General features: G+C 45.9%; 1 protein-coding gene across 3 annotated transcripts in view; it reads right to left on the reverse strand.

Moving 5' to 3' along the window:
- The window catches only part of NOD1 (nucleotide binding oligomerization domain containing 1), a 71,746-nt gene that overhangs the window by 8,340 nt on the left and 44,938 nt on the right, over window positions 1-18,468 (reverse strand). For all 3 annotated transcript variants that reach the window (XR_009758111.1, XM_061586580.1, XM_061586581.1), the window contains exons 8-9: window positions 15,204-15,287; window positions 8,489-8,572 (exon numbers count right to left, since the gene is read on the reverse strand). Coding sequence is in view for 2 of the 3 variants with exons in the window: in XM_061586580.1 (XP_061442564.1) it covers window positions 8,489-8,572; window positions 15,204-15,287 (168 nt within the window). In the remaining variant the exon portion in view is untranslated. The remainder of the gene's footprint in view (window positions 1-8,488; window positions 8,573-15,203; window positions 15,288-18,468) is intronic.

Below are 18,468 nucleotides of genomic sequence, written 5' to 3' on the forward strand. Positions count from 1 at the left end.
CCCCGGAGCTGAGAGTGATGAAGCAAGAGAGAAGGAGGCTACAGTGCAGGTGGAGGTGAACTCCTGACAGATGTAGTCATTCTTTGGTAAGTGCTTCCACTAAGTTATACGTAAAAGCGGTCAGGGCGGCAAAAAAGTCTTATTTCGCTGCCACTATTAGATCATCTCTTTGCCGCCCAGCGGAGCTATTTAAGGTGGTACGAGGGCTCTTACATTCTGGCCCTCCTGATACTAAGGAAATATCGGAAGCCCGCTGTAACGAATTTGCGGAGCACTTCCAAGATAAGATTGACTGCATCCGTCGGGACTTGGACTCTGACATTATGGCAGTTGAATCCATTGAAGTGTCCAGAGCGCGGCCTTGTCCTTTATTATTGGATGAGTTTCAGTTGGTGCAGCTTGAGGAAGTGGACAAGGTACTTGGAATGGTGCGGGTGACCACGTCTGCTCTGGACCCTTGCCCATCTTGGCTGGTGAAGGCTGGCAGGGCTGTAACCACCGGCTGGGCCAAAGAGGTGATAAATGCCTCCTTGAGAGAGGGAGTAGTCCCTGGTAGTCTTAAGGAGGCAGTAGTGAGACCTCTTTTAAAGAAACCTTCTTTGGACCCAGATATTTTGAACAACTATAGACCGGTGGCGAATGTCCCTTTTTTGGGCAAGGTTTTGGAGCGGGTCGTCGCCACCCAACTCCAGGCGCTTTTGGATGAAACCGATTATCTGGATCCGTTTCAATCCGGTTTTAGGTCCGGTTTTGGCACTGAAACAGCCTTGGTCGCCCTGTATGATGACCTCTGTCGGGAGAGGGACAGGGGGAGTGTGACCCTGTTGATTCTCCTTGATCTCTCAGCGGCATTTGATACCATCGACCATGGTATCCTTCTGGGGAGGCTCGCGGAGTTGGGAGTTGGGGGCACTGCTTGGCAGTGGCTCTGCTCCTACTTAGCGGATCGTCGCCAGAAGGTAGTGCCTGGGGAACATTGCTCGATACCCTGGACTCTCCATTGTGGAGTCCCTCAGGGATCGGTTTTGTCCCCCATACTTTTTAACATCTACATGCAGCCTCTGGGTGCGGTCATCAGGAGTTTTGGAGTGCGTTGCCATCAGTACGCTGATGACACGCAGCTCTACTTCTCCTTTTCACCTTCTTCAGGTGAGGCTGTCGATGTGCTAAACCGTTGCCTGACCGCGATAATGGACTGGATGAGAGCTAATAAACTGAAACTCAATCCAGACAAGTCCGAGACACTGTTGGTGAACTCTTTTTCTGCCCAGATGGTGGATGTTTGACCTGTTCTAGATGGGGTTACACTCCCCTTGAAGGAACAGGTTCGTAGTTTGGGCATCCTTTTTGACCCTTCCTTGTCGCTTGAGGCTCAAGTGACCTCAGTGGCACGGAATGCGTTTTACCATCTTCGCTTAGTCGCCCAACTACGCCCCTATCTGGACAGTGACGATCTCGCCTCAGTTGTTCATACTCTGGTAACCTCTAGATTGGATTACTGTAATGCGCTCTACGTAGGGCTGCCCTTGAAGACAGTTCGGAAACTACAGCTAGTGCAAAATGCGGCAGCCAGGCTGCTGACGAGGACCAATCGGTCCGCGCATATAACACCTGTCCTGGCCTGTTTGCACTGGCTACCTGTTTGTTTCCGAGCCAGATTCAAGGTGTTGGTTTTGACCTATAAAGCCTTACACGGTGTGGGACCGCAGTACCTTGTGGAACCCCTCTCCTGCTATGAACCTACCCGTCCACTTCGTTCAGTATCTAAGGCCCTCCTCTGGGTACCAACTCATCAAGATGCCCGGAGGATTACTACTAGATCTAGGGCCTTTTCTGTGGTGGCCCCCGAATTGTGGAACAGCTTACCAGAGGAGATACGCCTGGCGACTTCGGTATTTTCTTTTAGGTGCCAGGTTAAGACATGGCTATACTCCCAGGCATTTTAATGTTAATGTTAATGGTTAATGTTTATGTGAATGTTTTAAATTCTCTTGTTATTTGAAATGGATTTTACTGTAACATTGTATTTTAACTCTGTTTTGTACACCGCCCAGAGAGCTACTAGCTATGGGCGGTTTAAAAATGAAATAAAATAAATAAATAAATAAATAAATAAATAATAGCAGGCAGCGAGCAGTGACAGAAATGAAGACAAAAGAGGAGGCACTGAGAAATGTGGAGGTTCCACGTATGCCGTGGCTCAGTGGTCGCGCATCTGCTTTGCATGCAGAAGGTCCCGGTGCAAACCCTAACATCTGATACCCTGGAGAGCAGCTGCCAGTCAGGGTAGACAATACTGAGCTAAATGGACCAATGGTTTGATTCAGTATAAGGCAGCTTTCTATGTTCCTCTGCTGTGGTAAAGCTGTAAAAACCAACCAAGGGTACGACAACAACAAAACTCAGCTCTGTGTGGATTAAGCATGGTCAGTAGCCACAGAATCTTGTATCCAGCTGGGAATAAAAAACTGCAGGGAGATGGAATGGAATGGATTTTATTTATTTATTTATTTATTTATTTATTTATTTATTTATTTATTTAATATCCCGCCCTTCTTCCCAGCAGGAGCCCAGGGTGGTAAACAAAAGCAGTAAAAACACTTTAAAAATCATAAAAACAGACCTTAAAATACATTAAAACCAAACCTTAAAAAACATTCTTTAAAAAAGCTTTAAAAACGTCTTAAATAAAAAGGGTTAAGAAAAACATATTGCTTAGGAGGGGAAGTTTTTTTTTTAAAAAAAACATATTAAAAGCAATTCCAACACAGACACGGACTGAGATAGGTCTTAACTTAAAAGGCTTGTTGAAAGAGGAAAGTCTTCAATAGGAGCCAAAAAGATAACAGAGATGGCGCCTGCCTAATATTTAAGGGGAGGGAGTTCCACAGGGTAGGTGCCGCCACACTAGAGGTCCATTTCCTATGTTGCACGGAACGGACCTCCTGATAAGATGGTATCTGCAGGAGGCCCTCACCTGCAGAGCAAAGTGATCGACTGGGTATATAAGGGATAAGATGGTCTTTCAGGTATCCTGGTCCCAAGATGTATAGGGCTTTGTACACCAAAACTAGAACCTTGAATTTGAGGCAGTAGCAAATGGGCAGCCAGTGCAATTCTTTCAGCAGTGGGGTGACATGTTGGCAATGCCACGCCCCAGTGAGCAGTGTTGCTGCCTCATTTTGGACCAGCTGCAACTTCCAGATCAACCTCAAGGGCAGCCCCACAAAGAACGCATTACAGTAATTCAGCCTGGAGGTTACCAGTGCGTGGACAACAGTGGTCAGGCTATCCCAATACAGAAACGGCTGCAGCTGTCTTATCAGCCAAAGCTGGTAAAAAGCACCCCTAGCCACTGAGGTCACCTGGGCCTCTAGTGACAAGGATGGATCCAGGAGAACACCCAGGCTACGGACCTGCTCTTTCAGAGGGAGTATGACCCCATCCAAAGCAGGCAACTGACCAATTGTCCAAACTCGAGAACCACCAACTCACAGTGCCTCCGTTGTACGGCCTCTCCTGATTCAGATGTTACAGAGAAATAGAGCTGGGTATTGTCCATATACTGCTGACACCTCACCCCAAATCTCCTGATGACCACTCCCAACAGCTTCATATAGATGTTAAACAGCACAGGGGACAAGATGGTACCCTGAGGCACCTCACAGCACAACTGCCAGGGGGCTGAAAGTCACCCAATGGTATTCTCTGAGAGCAGCTTTGGAGATAGGATCGGAACCACTGTAAAACAGTTCCTCCAATATCCATCTCACCAAGTTGGCCCAGAAGTATACCATGGTCAATGGTATCAAAAGCCGCTGAGAGATCAAGTAAGAATAACAAGGTCGCACTCCCCCTGTCTTTCTCCTGATAAAGGTCATCCATCAGGGCAACCAAGGCCGATTCAGTCCCATAACCCGGCCTGAACCCAGACTGGGATGGGTCAAGGTAATCTGTTTCCTCCAAGAGTACTTGCAGTTGCTGCGCCACAACCCTCTCCATCACCTTCCCTAAAAAGGGGGTGTTTGCAGCTGGTCAGTAGTTGTCACAAACCAATAGGTCCAGGGTGGGCTTTTTCAGGAGTGGTCAGATCACCGCCTCTTTCAAGGCACCTGGAACCACTCCCTCCCGCAATGATGCGTTGACCACACTCTGGACCCACTTGGTCAAACCCCCTCGGCAAGCTTTAAGAGGCCAAAAAGGGCAAGGGTCGAGAGGACACATTGCTGGACGCATCATCGCAAGCACCTTGTCCACGTCATCAGGCCGCATCAACTGAAACTGTTCCCAAGAAGTTGCAGCAGACGTTGCACTGGACACCTCATTGGGGACTACAGTAGATGTGGAGGGGGCATCAAGACTGCTAAGGAGGTGAGCAACTTTACTCTCAAAGTGCCTCACAAACAATTCCCAGTGGGCCTCCGAAGGGTCTAAAACTCCCATTTCCTGGAGTTGATGTCAACAGACTCCTGACAATACAGAAAAGCTCCACTGGACAGCTACTTGAGGAAGTGATGGAGGCAGAGAAGTGGGTCTTCTTTACCGCCCTCACCACCACACAGTAAGCACGGTTATGATGTTTTACTTGTGCCCGATCAGCCTCACAGCACGTCTTTCACCAATTGCCCTCTAGCCATCGTCCAGCCTGTTTCATTGCCCTTAGCTCACTGGTGTACCAAGGTGCAAACCGGGCTCCACAATGCCGGAGAGGGTGCTGGGGGGCAACTACGTCAAGAGCCCGACTGGATTGGATTGGCCTGCAAGAGAACAGCTTGAACAGGAGTATTCCTATAAGGGGGCAAGAATATACTTGTAACATTTTATTGCAGGTTCTACTTCCTGTTCCTAAAATTCATATTCTGTGAAGAATCAATTATTTGAGCTAACTTACTACACTCGAGAGTCACTCTTTCTTCCTTGTTTGTAGAGCTGGGATTGTGGCTGCTCATAGGTTTCCAGCTAACTGTGCACTTTAAGGGCAATGCAACCTGGAACAAATGGACTAATAGGCAAAAAAACCCTTACGGTTTAAGAACGTGCCTATAGCCAGCAGATATTTCTATCAAAATTTAAAAAGCAGGGAAATTGGGCAGTTACAGTGAATGCACGAGGGGAGCAGGAGACCTGACCTCCTCTCTGAGATATTGTACTGCTCTGCAAATTTGTCAAAATGCAAACACAATTTGGATTGGTCTTAGTCCAATCTGGGAGAGGACAGTAGGTAGGAGGAGGCTAGGAAGAATCCTGGGAAGTGTAGTTTGTGAAGAGTGCTGAGAGTTGCTAGGGGACACCCTATTCCCCTCACAGAGCTGTAATCCCCAGAAGAGGGGCTGACTGTTAAACCACTCTGGTCACTGGAGCTCTGTCAGTGGAATAGGAGTCTCCTAACAGCACCCTTCACAAACTACACTTCCCAGGATTCTTTGGGGGAAGCCATGACTGTCTAAAGTGAAATAAAGGTCTGGCATGGGTGTGGCCACCTGATTAGCCAAGCCAAATAGCTGTGAGTCTGGCTTTTAGAACACTGACAGTCAGGGCTGGTTCTAAAGGGAGGCCAGGTGGGGCACTGGCCCAATGGCCCCTGGAGCTACAGGGGGCCCTCCACTCTCCTTATGCGGTCTGCGGAAGCATCCACTGACTGCCATCCCCGCTATCCCCCCGCTTTACCTAACTTTCCTTTGTTTTTTGCGGGGCGCAGATTTGCCATCAATAAAGATGGCAGCCAAGGTTTCCTTAAGGAGCTGAAGCCTCTGCCGCCATCTTGGCTGATGGCACGCATGTGTGCTACACACGTGCGTTGCTGCCATCAACAAAGATGGCGGCAGAGGCTTCAGCTCCTTAGGGAAACCTCAGCCGCCATCTTGATTGATGGCAAACCTGCGCGCGCCGCAAAAAACAACAGAAAGGTAGGTGAAGCGGAAGCTCCTGTCTTGCGGTCTGCGGATGCTTAAGTTCCGTGGATTGCGGAGGGGTCCAGTGCCGGCTGGTTCCCAAGGGCCCTGGCATGCCTGGGGCCGGCCCTGCTGACAGTTGGTTCGTACTGAGCATGCTTGTGTTTATTATTGACTCCAATGTTAAATTTCTTAAATTAATTAAAAATCAGCCATGCCTTCTTTTAACTTTTAAACTACAGATGACGGTCAGAGTATGGGGCAAGGTCAGTAATAGGATTACAGGTACTCTGTGAACATGGGTGATTTTTCATTAATTTCAACAAATTATGAGAACACTGACAGAAAAAAGTCCAACAGGGGTCTGGATTTCCCCCCCTTGTTTTACACTTTGAACTCTGGATTCTCTGAGTGGTTTGTGTAGTGCCATGAAAACTTAGAGGGCTGTTAAGCAAGCGTTTCTGAGTTCAGGACTATAAGTTTTGTAAGGTTTTGTTTTGAAATGAGCTTATGGGGAGCAGCAGAATGGCATGGGGGGATATTTTCAATTTAACATTGCGGAATGTGAAAAATCCATGCTGGCTATAGTATACAGCCACTCTCGTGGCTGTGTAATACACTCTGGTACTGTTTGTTCACTTCAGCTCTTTACTGTTCAAGATGTAGCTTTGTAGCCACTGTTTCCAAGAGTCTTGCACCAGAAGCTGGGCACCACTTGGGCTACAATCCATTGCTGCCTCCCCTTTATCATCAATCCCAGGGCGAGCTGTTCTAAAAGCACAGTAATTTATTGTATCCAGAAATGTGGTCAGGATAAGCCATGTGTTGTTAGAACTGTGATGTGGAATAAGGCTGGAGAAGAATTGGCCTTCCGGTATGTTACATTGAGCGTTTCATGTCCCTGCTTCAAATCAGGTTCAAAGGCACAGAAGGAAGAATGTCTAGGGCAAACGTAAGTAGCAAAAGATTCCTTGCAATATTTATGGAGTATCTTACAGGAACACAATAAAAGACTGTGCAAACACAACTGGCTAATTCTAGATGTCTTATTGGCTGTTGATTTGTTGTTTTGTAACATTTATTGTAATCTGTGCTGGGATTTATTTCAAATGAAGAGTGGAATGTAACTTTTAAAAAATAAAATAATAAACAGAAACACCCCAACAAAACTCCATAGGTCTTCTCTATATGTTAATCTGACAGAGGTACAGATTGATCTATCGGGATTCTGGGTTGCTCAATTTGGGATTGTGTGTGTACGACTGCTACTCCTGTACAACTGGAAGAAAGGAGTCCTGCAAACCTGTGGTGTACTTAATATGTAGGGATTGCCCCCAAACATTTTAAACCAACTGCTTGGATCTGGCTTTGTTTCCATCTGCCATCAACATCTTGGGCTGGGCGGAGGATTTAAAAATAATGTTTCCTCTTCCTTCACTCCCTTGCTTGAAAGCCTGTACACCAGCTGTGGGGAACCTTTGACCCTGCAGATGTTGCTGAACCAAAACTCTCATCAGCCCCAGAGAACATGGCCAATGGTTGCTGTAGTCCAGCAACATCTGGGGGGGGCAGAGCTTCCTCACACCTGCTCTAAAACAAACACGGTTAATACGTGGCCCTCCACATATTGCTGAACTACAGCTCTCATTGTCCCTGACCATGGGCTATGCTGGCTGGGGCTGATGGGAGTTCAACGACATCTGGAGGCTATAGGTTCCCCAGCCCTGCTCTACAGCAGCTTCCCTTCCTTGCATATCTCTTTGTCTTGACAAGATAGGGCTGCTCCTGATCTTGTATCAGCTGTGTCTGGGAGCTGCAGAGTGGAGTAAAGATGCTTTAAAGAAAATTTTGCTGCTGTAGTTTGGTAGGCAGCTAACATACCAAGTCGCTCTGACTCCTCTTAATTGAGGAGACGATTTTCCCGTTTGCGGTTTCCCCATCAAGTTTCAAAATAATTCTAGATGTTAACCCACAGGAATTAGTAAGTGATGTTCCCTTACATGAGGGAAGTCCCCAAATGCCTCAGTGGGAGCTCCCCCCTCCCATGTCTCCTGTTCTGTATTCCGTCTGCTTTCTAAGGTAGCAGGGTGGGTGTTTGCTGCCTCCTTGGCTGCTTCTGTGGCTGATGTGATCTGTTCATCTCCCTCGCGTGGCTGGCACACGGCTAAGGTGGCCCACTTCTCCAGCCACTTATTTGTTCTTCCGAGAGATACGCACCTGCCACCTAGATTTCCTTTTCTCTCAGACATTTGATAGACTGAGATGATGTTTTGTTTTAATACATTGCCAAACCTTCCTGCGGCTGCATGGGGGTATTATAGCTATGGTCCTGTTGTTTATTCTTCTAGTGTGTGTTATTTGTCTTTGTTTTAACACTATGTAAGTCACTTGGGGGCCTTCAGGTATCAAGTGATTAATAATAATAATAATAATAATAAATTAATAAATAAAAAACAACTTCCCTCCCATCCACTGACTGCTGGTTCACTCCACAGCCCCATAGCGACCCTCTTCCCTCTCCTACAAAGGGAGGCAGCCCCTGGGTCCAGGAAATCTGACCCCTCCTTCCCAGGATCTGGTGGAAACTGGATCCTTACCAAAATATATTCACCGTGTTGTTGTGTTTCATAGCTTCTGCGATGCTTTTGCCTCCTTCTGTCGTAATGCCGTTAAATGCAAGACTGTGAAGAAACGATAGATGGGGAAATATTTCAAAGGCTAACAAGCTCACACACCAACAGCAATAAATACTTTCTTTACAACCAGCGATAGCGTTTTTTTGCATTTGGACAAGGCTTTATGTAATCAGACGTTAGACAAACAACGATGTGCACAAAGGTATCATGCATATGGCACTCTGCTGGCGGCAGGGAGCCTCTTCCTTCACTTGCACAGAGTGGCACCGCCAGGGCAGAACATTGGGGCAGAGGTTCAGGGCCCCACTCAAGAGGAGGAGCAGCGGTTCCCCCCCCCGCAAAACCCACAGCAGCATTAGTTCACCCCATTTTGAAGCAAAGTCATACATGTTACCATCTAAAGAATGTAGGTGCACTCCCCCCAGTAAGAGCATTAAGTCCAGAGCCTAAAATGGCCCAACTGCATAATGGGTTACATTGATCAACTCGCTTTCAGTCAGTAGCGTTTGGTAGCTCCCTGTCAGTGGGGCAGTGGAATCTGCTCCGGGTTTTAGTCCAAACTTAGTGTTGTACCTTGGACTGCTCCTTGAACGGTCGGACTAAAACCCAGAGCGGATTCCACTGCCATGGAGCTACCAGCCACCACTGCTTTGAGTCTAATAACCACAGCCATGGGGAAGACTGCGGTTTTGGCTGTCTGAGGCATGATACACTGTTTGTGGGCTCCTCCACATGACATCTTTGTGCAGCATTCATCCTGATTTGCTTGCACAGTTTATCCAGTGGTTGAACTATGTCCTGTATTTATTGAGCATTCATTTTGATTAGCTTACATGGCAGTTATACAGGGATGAACATGTATCCTGCACTCAGCCTGATCTGCTTTACATGTCTTCCCGTTAACTCATTCATTCATCCCACACTTTGCAATACATTTCCTCCCTCCCTTTTTCACACCGCAAACAGTCTGTGTTTGTTTGAGCAGATTTGACAGAGCCCTTCAATCCACTTCAACTGTGCAAACCTAAACCTCTGCTCTGCGCATGAATTCCTCTCGCCAAGGACTAACAGTGTGGAGGCAGCATCAGACCTGCTTTCCCTGAAGATCCTTCCCCCACCGCTCCACCCAGATGGGTTTATTGGAACCACACGGGCAGGAAAAGCCATGCCATTTCTTTGCACATAGATGGCTCCTGGACTGTTCCTCCTGTTGATGCTGTTCCTATATACTGCACACCTAACTGGACTAACATGACCAGAAGCTACAGGCAAGAATGGAGGAAAAGTCCAGCTGATCAGGTCAAAGGCCCGTCTAGGCCAGCGCCGTATTCTCACAGGGGCCAACCAGAAGCAAAGATAAATTAGCTCTGAGAGCTGGGTGTTTGCAGGGGCGGGGAGATTTCTAATAGGATAAATACACTGTTGTTATTATATGCCTTCAAGCCAATTACGACTTGTGGCAATCCTATGAATCAGCGACCTCCAATAACATCTGTCGTGAACCACCCTGTTCAGATCTTGTAAGTTCAGGTCTGTGGCTTCCTTTATGGAATCAGTCCATCTCTTGTTTGGTCTTCCTCTTTTTCTACTCCCTTCTGTTTTCCCCAGCATTATTGTCTTGTCTAGTGAATCATGTCTTCTCATTAGGTGTCCAACCTCAGCTTCATCATTTTAACCTCATGATAACCTCAGTTTCATCATTTTAGCTTCTAGTGATAGTTCTGGTTTAAGTTGTTCTAACACCCAATTATTTGCCTTTTTTGCAAGTCCATGGCATGCACAAAGCTCTCCTCCAGGATAAATACATATTATTTGGGAAATCTAGGTAAGACATTGGGGTGTCTTACCCAAAAATGATGTGTTTTTTCCAGCAGGTCTCTCTTATATATCCCTTTTAAACAAGGGTTTATCATTGTGTATGGGGATGACCAACCACCCGCCCAAAGGCAGCACCACTCTTCACCACCTCCCTCTGAAGAGGACAGGCCAAGGCTTAGTGGTAGAGCATCTGACTTGGATGCAGAAGGTTCAGTCTGCGGCATCTCAAGGTAGAACTAGAAATGCCCCTTGCCTGAAACCCTGAAGAGTCCCTGCCACTCCGTGTCGACAATACTGAGCTAGATTGACTCATGGGCTGATTCAGTATGCGGCAGCTTTCTATGATCAACCTTTACAACTCAGGCCACAGTGTCTGCAAAGAACAGGTGTGCTGCAGAAAGGAACCACACATCTCAAATGCTAACAACATAGAGAGTTCGTACAAATCAGCCAGTCGCAAACAGGCCCAGAATTGGAGGGGGGACACTCATCCCCACAAAAAAATCACAAACCTTGTTAAAAAGGGCCATACAAGAGAGAACCCCAAAAAACGACATTGCTTTTAGGGAAGATGCTTCACCATCTTATCTAGATTTGCCAAATAATATGCATTTGTCCAGTGAGAAGCTATTTTCCCTTAATCCTGCACCTCTCAAAGCCAATGTACCTTGTACCTCTGGTGTGTCACAGCAGCTTCTAATCCGTCACAAGCAGATCCCTGTATTCAAACAGCCATTGGCTGAGAAGGCAGGAAGGGAGGGAAGGAAGGCCCCCCCCCAACATTTTCACAAGGCCACCTCTGACCTTTAATCTTATGCCCAGAGCACAACCCTCCGAGCTGCTTAAATGCTGGGCCACATGAGCACATGCTAAAAAAGAGTGCTCAAGTGAAAGGGAGAGCTGTGCAGAAGAAACAACTGGAAACTGGCATCGCCCAAAGCCCACAGGAACCCATGTGAGCCTTTTCATTTCCATGCACTTTGATTTGGGTTCAAAGTGAATTGGTGCTCTGCCGTCTTTCCAGGGCTGCATTGACCAGCTGCTCTGCTTCTGAAGAACCGGTGAGTTCAAGGCTTTTAGAAAAAAATGCCACCGTCATTCAAAAAAGGGATTTTTCCCTCTAAATGAAGTTGGAACTAAAATGGGAATACTGCTTGCCGTGTCAGGTCAGGTATTACAGCCCCAAGATGTGGGGCTGCCCAAGGGATCCAATCTTCCTCTAAAAATGGTAAAACTATGCTGAAACATGAAGCGGAGTTAAAGGTGCTAATGTGGTTATCACAATGCTGATGCCCCCAAAAGGTGGGGAACCTTTTTTGCTCCAAGGGCTGTATCTCTTCTGGATAACCTTTCAGGGGCCACATGCCAGTGGTGGATGGAGCCAGAAGCGAAAGCGAGTAGAGCAACAAATATGAATTTTACCTTTTTACAGTAGGCTAGTGTATGCATACTTGCACACCCCTCTCTATCCTCCCCTGCCAGCCAAGCAAGAGGCATTATCAGACTTCAACAGCACATTTCAGCTAGGCAAAAATATTCAAGGAAGGTGTGAAGCATGTAGCCTAGAGTGAGTCCTGAGGGCCAGGCAGAGAGAGGCCGGAAGGCTGGATGTACTTTTATTTTGTATGTATGCTTCTCTGGGTTACATTGAGAGGTTACACAATGTACCTGGTTTCACTGTCTCCGTGACGAGGCACATACTTAAAGGTTTTTGTTTGTACGTGTCTGTTTCTGCTTATCAGTTTTAGTAATCTTGCAAACAATTGCTGTCTCTCTTTATACTGGATGGAGGCGAAACCAAAAAGAATAAAAATGTTTTTGCAAATGAAGGGCGGGGGAATGGTTTCACCAGCAGTTTGTGTTACAGCATGAAGGGCTGCTGTTTAAGGATAAAAAAGGCAAACTCTTCATGGGCTAGACAACCTATTGCATAGCTATTTGCACCCCAGGCCCTCTCTTGCTGTCCGCCCCCACCTCTTTTCTATAAAGATGCTTGGACTTTAATCCCAGAGGTATCAAAATGGCCAAGAGACTTCTGAAACAGACAGACAGCCAAAGTTTGATACACATGCAGCTCAAAGTGCCTCGGGGATTAGAAGTGTCCCCTAATAGGACACTTTGTCCCTCTCCTTCAAAACCAGCACTGGGAGGACTACAGTAGGGCCCTGCTTATACGGCGGGTTAGGGACCAGGCCCCCACCGTAAAGCGGAACCCATTGACTATAATGGGTCGTGTCACGCAAAAATGCTGTGAAAATGCCGCAAAAGCGCAAAATTTGCTTTAAAATGGGGAATTTCCCCTAATTGAAAGCCACCGCATCAGCGGAACGCCGGAAAACGGAACGCTGTAAAGTGGGGCCCTACTGTATCTCATAAAAACAGCGAGTATCTCATCAGATGCCCCATGGGCGTTAAAATGGAAGGTTATGGGTCTTCCCTCTTCACACACTTGAAACTGGCTCCAGTGGCAACCAGGGACCTAAGTTTGAAAACAGGAGAAGCTGCACATGCAAGAGAATGGAGCCATCTGGGAGTTTCCTCTTCAAAGGGACATTTTTAGTAAAAGCCAGAAATGCGCCTATGCTTGAAGAATGTGTCATTAATTCTTTCTTTCTTTAAGGTATTTACATACTGTTTATAATTACCAAAGTTTCTAAGCAATGTACATAAAAATTATATAAAGCATACAGTGGAAAAAAATGTTGAAATTAATCATAAAAGCAAAAACAAAAGGTTCCTTAATGTGCGTGCTCAGTGGGGAACCTTTGGCCCTCCAGATGTTGCTCAGCCTCATCTCCCATCATCTCTGGAGACTGGCCATGCTTGTTGGAGCTGATGGGAGTTGTAGTTTAGTAAGATCTGGAAGGGCAACGGTTCCCCACACCTGGTTTAAAGTGGTATTTGTGTTTTCTGTTAAACCCATCTCGGGGTCCTTGCTAGGGCAGAAAAGTGCCACAGAAATATTTTAAGCACCAACTGAATAAAATGTGACTCTCCAGAAACCCACTTCTGACATAGCGATTGCTGTTGGAGATAACAGAAAGGAAGAGACAGGGAATGTGGTGTAGATCAGCCTTTCCCAATCTTTGGGTCCCAGATATTGCTGGACTACAACTCCCATCAGCCCCAGCCAGCATGGTCAATGGTCAGGAATTATGGCAATTGTAGTCCAGCAATATCTGAGGACCCAAACGTTGGGAAAGGCTGGGATAGATGACTCCCCAAGATCTCACAGGGTATCAGCTTAGACCATGAGCCACATTTTTTTTGAGGGGGAGCGGCTCTAAAGCTCTCAATCGGAGGTGGGGACCCTCAGGCCCAGGATCAAATGCACACCCCCCAGGCCATACATATGGCCCCAGGAATCTCCCCATGCTGCACCCTCTTTGAGTTTCTGGCTGGCTGGACTGTATCCTTGAATTCTGATAGTGACTCATGCTTGCCTGGATGGAGGATAGGGAAGGGTGGGTGAGTGTGTGTGTAGCAACTAGCTTATTGTACAAAGGTAAAATTTACATTCATTGCTCCACCCACTTTTGTCTCTGGCCCTGCCCACCACTGGGATGTGGCCTTCAGAAGATTGCCCAGAAAGGAATGTGGCCCTCGGGTTGAAAAAAGTTCCCTGCCTCTGCTCTCAATTATTTATTCCCTGAAGCTGTCCTTTTCTCCAAAGAGCCCACAATCTCCCAGTAACATTGGAAAGAAGGTGAGGCACAGAAAGAGACTTTGCCCAAAGCTTCCAAGCTAGGAATCCAACCATATCTCCAAACACAACATTCGCTCTTGTTATCAGCTGTTTTACATAGTAGACGAAAGTAGACTGCCATTGCTTGTACTCTCAAAAAGAACTGGAACCAATTATGGCTTCCTTGTATTTCACTCTGGCAGAAGTATTCCTGCTTTATATTTTGGGGGCACACACTTAAAGCATCTTAGGTTTCCACCCCTCAAAAATATAATGTGTTCAGTGCCCCCTCCCCAGCCAGGTGTAAACAGATTTTGCCATTTCCATCAGATGAATTCCAGTAAAGTCTGCCATCTTGTGGAGGGATGGAAAATGGCCATTTGTTTTCATTTTAAAACATCAATCATGTTCAATTTTTAAAAGGTCTTTGCTCTAAATTAAGCTCTCGGCTTCTCTGCCAACAACCTACTGGTATTGCTAGACTTCAACAGACTCTGTTTAGGAGGATGACTCAGTTCCTGTCCAAAGCAGCTTACCATCTTTGGAACAACCCACTCCATTACCTACACCAAGGCCCCAGGGCTGGAGTGTCTTCTGTTAGCGGGCTGAGGCAGTGCTCCAAGCGGCACTAGGTCTAGACATCCTTTTAATTTCCCACAATGCACCACAGCAATGCTAGGACAGAGGCATTGTGGGAAATTTAAAGGGTGGTGAGATCTATCTGAACCAGGTACAAACTGTGGGCCCTGCGAGAGGGCTGGGTCCTTGGCAACTACCCAAGAATGCTGGGTGGTGACTCCAGCCTCGCGGGCCCATTTTACAGGCCTAAGGTGCTCCACAGTTCTGAAGTTTGGGGTGCTTGTTATGCTGCATGTTGTTGAAATCCTCTTCTGACATAAGGATAATCTTTCAAAATGTGGGTCATCTGATGGCTGAAGAGGACTATTCCTGGCAACCGGAAGATCACTGATCAAATAATATTTTCAACTGTGTTTTAGAATGTTTTTAACTGTGTTCTGGAATTTTTTAACTGTTTTAGTATGTTTTTCTTTTTCATGTTAAATTGTTTTGTTTATGTTTGCTGTCCTGGTCTCCTTCGGGAAGAAGGGCAGGATATAAATTCAAGAAAACCTCATCATTAAGTGGCAGGTTTGTGCCCACAAAAATTCTTACCTAACATTTGTTATAGTGGGATGATTCTTCAATGCTTCTGCAAAAGCTTTGGCGCCTTCGTCCCCAATCTTATTACCCCACATCCTGTCAAAAAGGAAAAGGCATATGAATGACCATCAACACCACCTTTCACTATAGGGTATGAAGAAAGGATTCCAAGAGAATGTCTAACGCTTCCAGAATGCCTTTTAAAAGTGACTGTGAGAGTATTTCTTTGGGTAACGGATTACACATGGATTAGGTGTTTGAGGAGACAAATCTGTGAGCAGAAGTGGACAGGAATTCTAGATCTTCAGTTTTTAGGAATAGTGTGGAGTATTTTCACTGTGCAAATTCCTTTGTCCCATCCAGAGCTGAAAGAATGAGGCTGGAGTGTGTGTGCAAGTAAATCTCGTTTTATTAGAGTAATGGATACATCAAAGGCATTGCGCTTCATAGGAAACCCTACACTAACTCACTAGAGTCCCTAACTATACTCTAGACATGCTCTGCAGTGTGTGAAGGAAGTTGACTCAACGACCCCCCACTGGGAGCGGCAGGCTTATATAGGAAATGTTTTCGAACGTAATCTCTGACTCCTTCGTAATTCCTGTCTCTGCCCTGTCCATTTCTCGCAGCGACGGGAACGAGGAGACAGAGGACGCGCATCCAACAGCTCATCTGAAAACACCTGCTCCCGAGCAACGGGCTCGAGGTCAGGGGGCGGTGCCACACTGGAATCCTCCTGGGAACTGTTTGGCAAGGGAGGAGCTGGCACTGTCTCTGAAACTTCCCCCCACAAGTCCTCTGCATCAACTGGGGGCGGTGCGCTCAGCTCCTCGGAAAGGGCGTTACTTGTGGGAACTGGCTGGAGAGCAGGCTGCCCCCCTTCTGCATGATCCTGCTCAGACACAACAATCCCCAACTCTGCTTCTTCTGGCTGCGGAGGTGCCTGAAACTCATGCCTCCCCCCTTCCTATCCCTTCTGAGTTGGCTGCAGCGCAACATCCTTGGAGGAAAAAACAGTTTCAGATTATTTTAATGTGCACTGTTGATTTGCCCAAGGAGACCTCTTTCAAGCAAAGAACATTAAGAAGAGTCCTGCGTCTAGTCCAGGGATCTTTTTCTAACAATAGCCAGCAAGATGCTGCTGGAACACCACAAGCAGAATACAATGATTTTTTAATGTCCTCTTTCTCCCTCGCATCTGGTAGTCAGAGGTACAAAGCCTCTGAACATCACTGTAATACAAAGAGTGGTCTGAATTCTCTGACTGCTGATCTCTGTGTAACCAAAAGGTCACCATCCACGCATAACAGGAAGATATCAGCAGGGTTGGGTGAGACACAAGATTTACAGAAAAAACCCTACAGAGGAGACCTCAAAAACAGAGCAAAAAAGAGCAAACATGCTCAGTGGACATGAAATGCTATATTACTTGTAAAGGAGGGTGTGTTTGGGGGGGGGCATAGAAAACCAGAGGGGAGAGGGGAATGGAATGGAGTGGCTGGTATCCTAAAATGGGAGCACGTCGCACTACAATGTCTTGTTGCAGATCCAACATGAAGATTCCATTCCACTACAGGCATTGTTGTTGAGAGACCTAGCTTCTCTGAACGTGACAGAGTGCTACACATATGTCCAGCATGAGGCTTGAGGGCCTGACACAAGAAATGGAGATTTGGAGGTGCGGGGAGGAATCTGCTGGGACAGAAAAGAAGCAACACTACTAGAAAGAAATGCAAACGTAAAGGAGTGAAATCAAATCAAGTACAAAGACAGGAAGAGAGAAGAGAGAGGAAGCCAATGGTGGGCTCTGAAAAGAAGCTGAACAATGGCTAGAGCAGCCTTTCCCAACCTTTGCGTCCCCAGGTGTTGTTGGACTACATCTCCCATCAGCCCCAGCCAGCATGGCCAATGACCAGGAACGATGGGAACTGTAGTCCAGCAGCATCTGGGGACTCAAAGGTTGGGAAAGGCTTGGCTAGAGTATCAGGTAGCGTGAATTAGCAGGATTTTAAAAGGTAATTATTGCTGAATGAGAAACAATATAGATAGATAGATTAGGTAGGTAGGTAGGTAGGTAGGTAGGTAGGTAGGTAGGTAGGTAGGTAGGTAGGTAGGTAGGTAGGTAGGTAGGTAGGTAGGAAGGTAGGAAGGTAGGTAGGTAGGAAGGTAGGAAGGTAGATAGATAGGAAGGTAGGAAGGTAGATAGATAGGAAGGTAGGAAGGTAGATAGATAGGAAGGTAGGAAGGTAGATAGATAGGAAGGTAGGAAGGTAGATAGATAGGAAGGTAGGAAGGTAGATAGATAGGAAGGTAGATAGATAGGAAGGTAGGAAGGTAGATAGATAGGAAGGTAGGAAGGTAGATAGATAGATAGGAAGGTAGGAAGGTAGGAAGGGAGATAGATAGATAGATAGGAAGGTAGGAAGGTAGGAAGGGAGATAGATAGATAGATAGATAGGAAGGTAGGAAGGGAGATAGATAGATAGATAGATAGGAAGGTAGGAAGGGAGATAGATAGATAGATAGGAAGGTAGGAAGGGAGATAGATAGATAGATAGGAAGGTAGGAAGGGAGATAGATAGATAGATAGGAAGGGAGATAGATAGATAGATAGATAGATAGATAGATAGGAAGGGAGATAGATAGATAGATAGATAGATAGATAGATAGATAGGAAGGGAGATAGATAGATAGATAGATAGATAGATAGATAGATAGATAGATAGATAGATAGATAGATAGATAGATAGATAGATAGATAGATAGATAGGAAGGGAGATAGATAGATAGATAGATAGGAAGGGAGATAGATAGATAGATAGATAGATAGGAAGGGAGATAGATAGATAGATAGATAGATAGATAGATAGATAGATAGATAGATAGATAGATAGATAGATAGATAGATAGATAGATAGATAGATAGATAGATAGATAGATAGATAGATAGATAGATAGATAGATAGATAGATAGGAAGGGAGATAGATAGATAGATAGATAGGAAGGGAGATAGATAGATAGATAGATAGGAAGGGAGATAGATAGATAGATAGATAGGAAGGGAGATAGATAGATAGATAGATAGATAGATAGATAGATAGATAGATAGATAGATAGATAGATAGATAGATAGATAGATAGATAGATAGATAGATAGATAGATAGATAGATAGATAGATAGATAGATAGATAGATAGATAGATAGATAGGAAGGGAGATAGATAGATAGATAGGAAGGGAGATAGATAGATAGATAGGAAGGGAGATAGATAGATA

Source organism: Rhineura floridana, chromosome 10 (genome assembly GCF_030035675.1).
Source record: "Rhineura floridana isolate rRhiFlo1 chromosome 10, rRhiFlo1.hap2, whole genome shotgun sequence".
Lineage (NCBI taxonomy): Eukaryota > Metazoa > Chordata > Lepidosauria > Squamata > Rhineuridae > Rhineura > Rhineura floridana.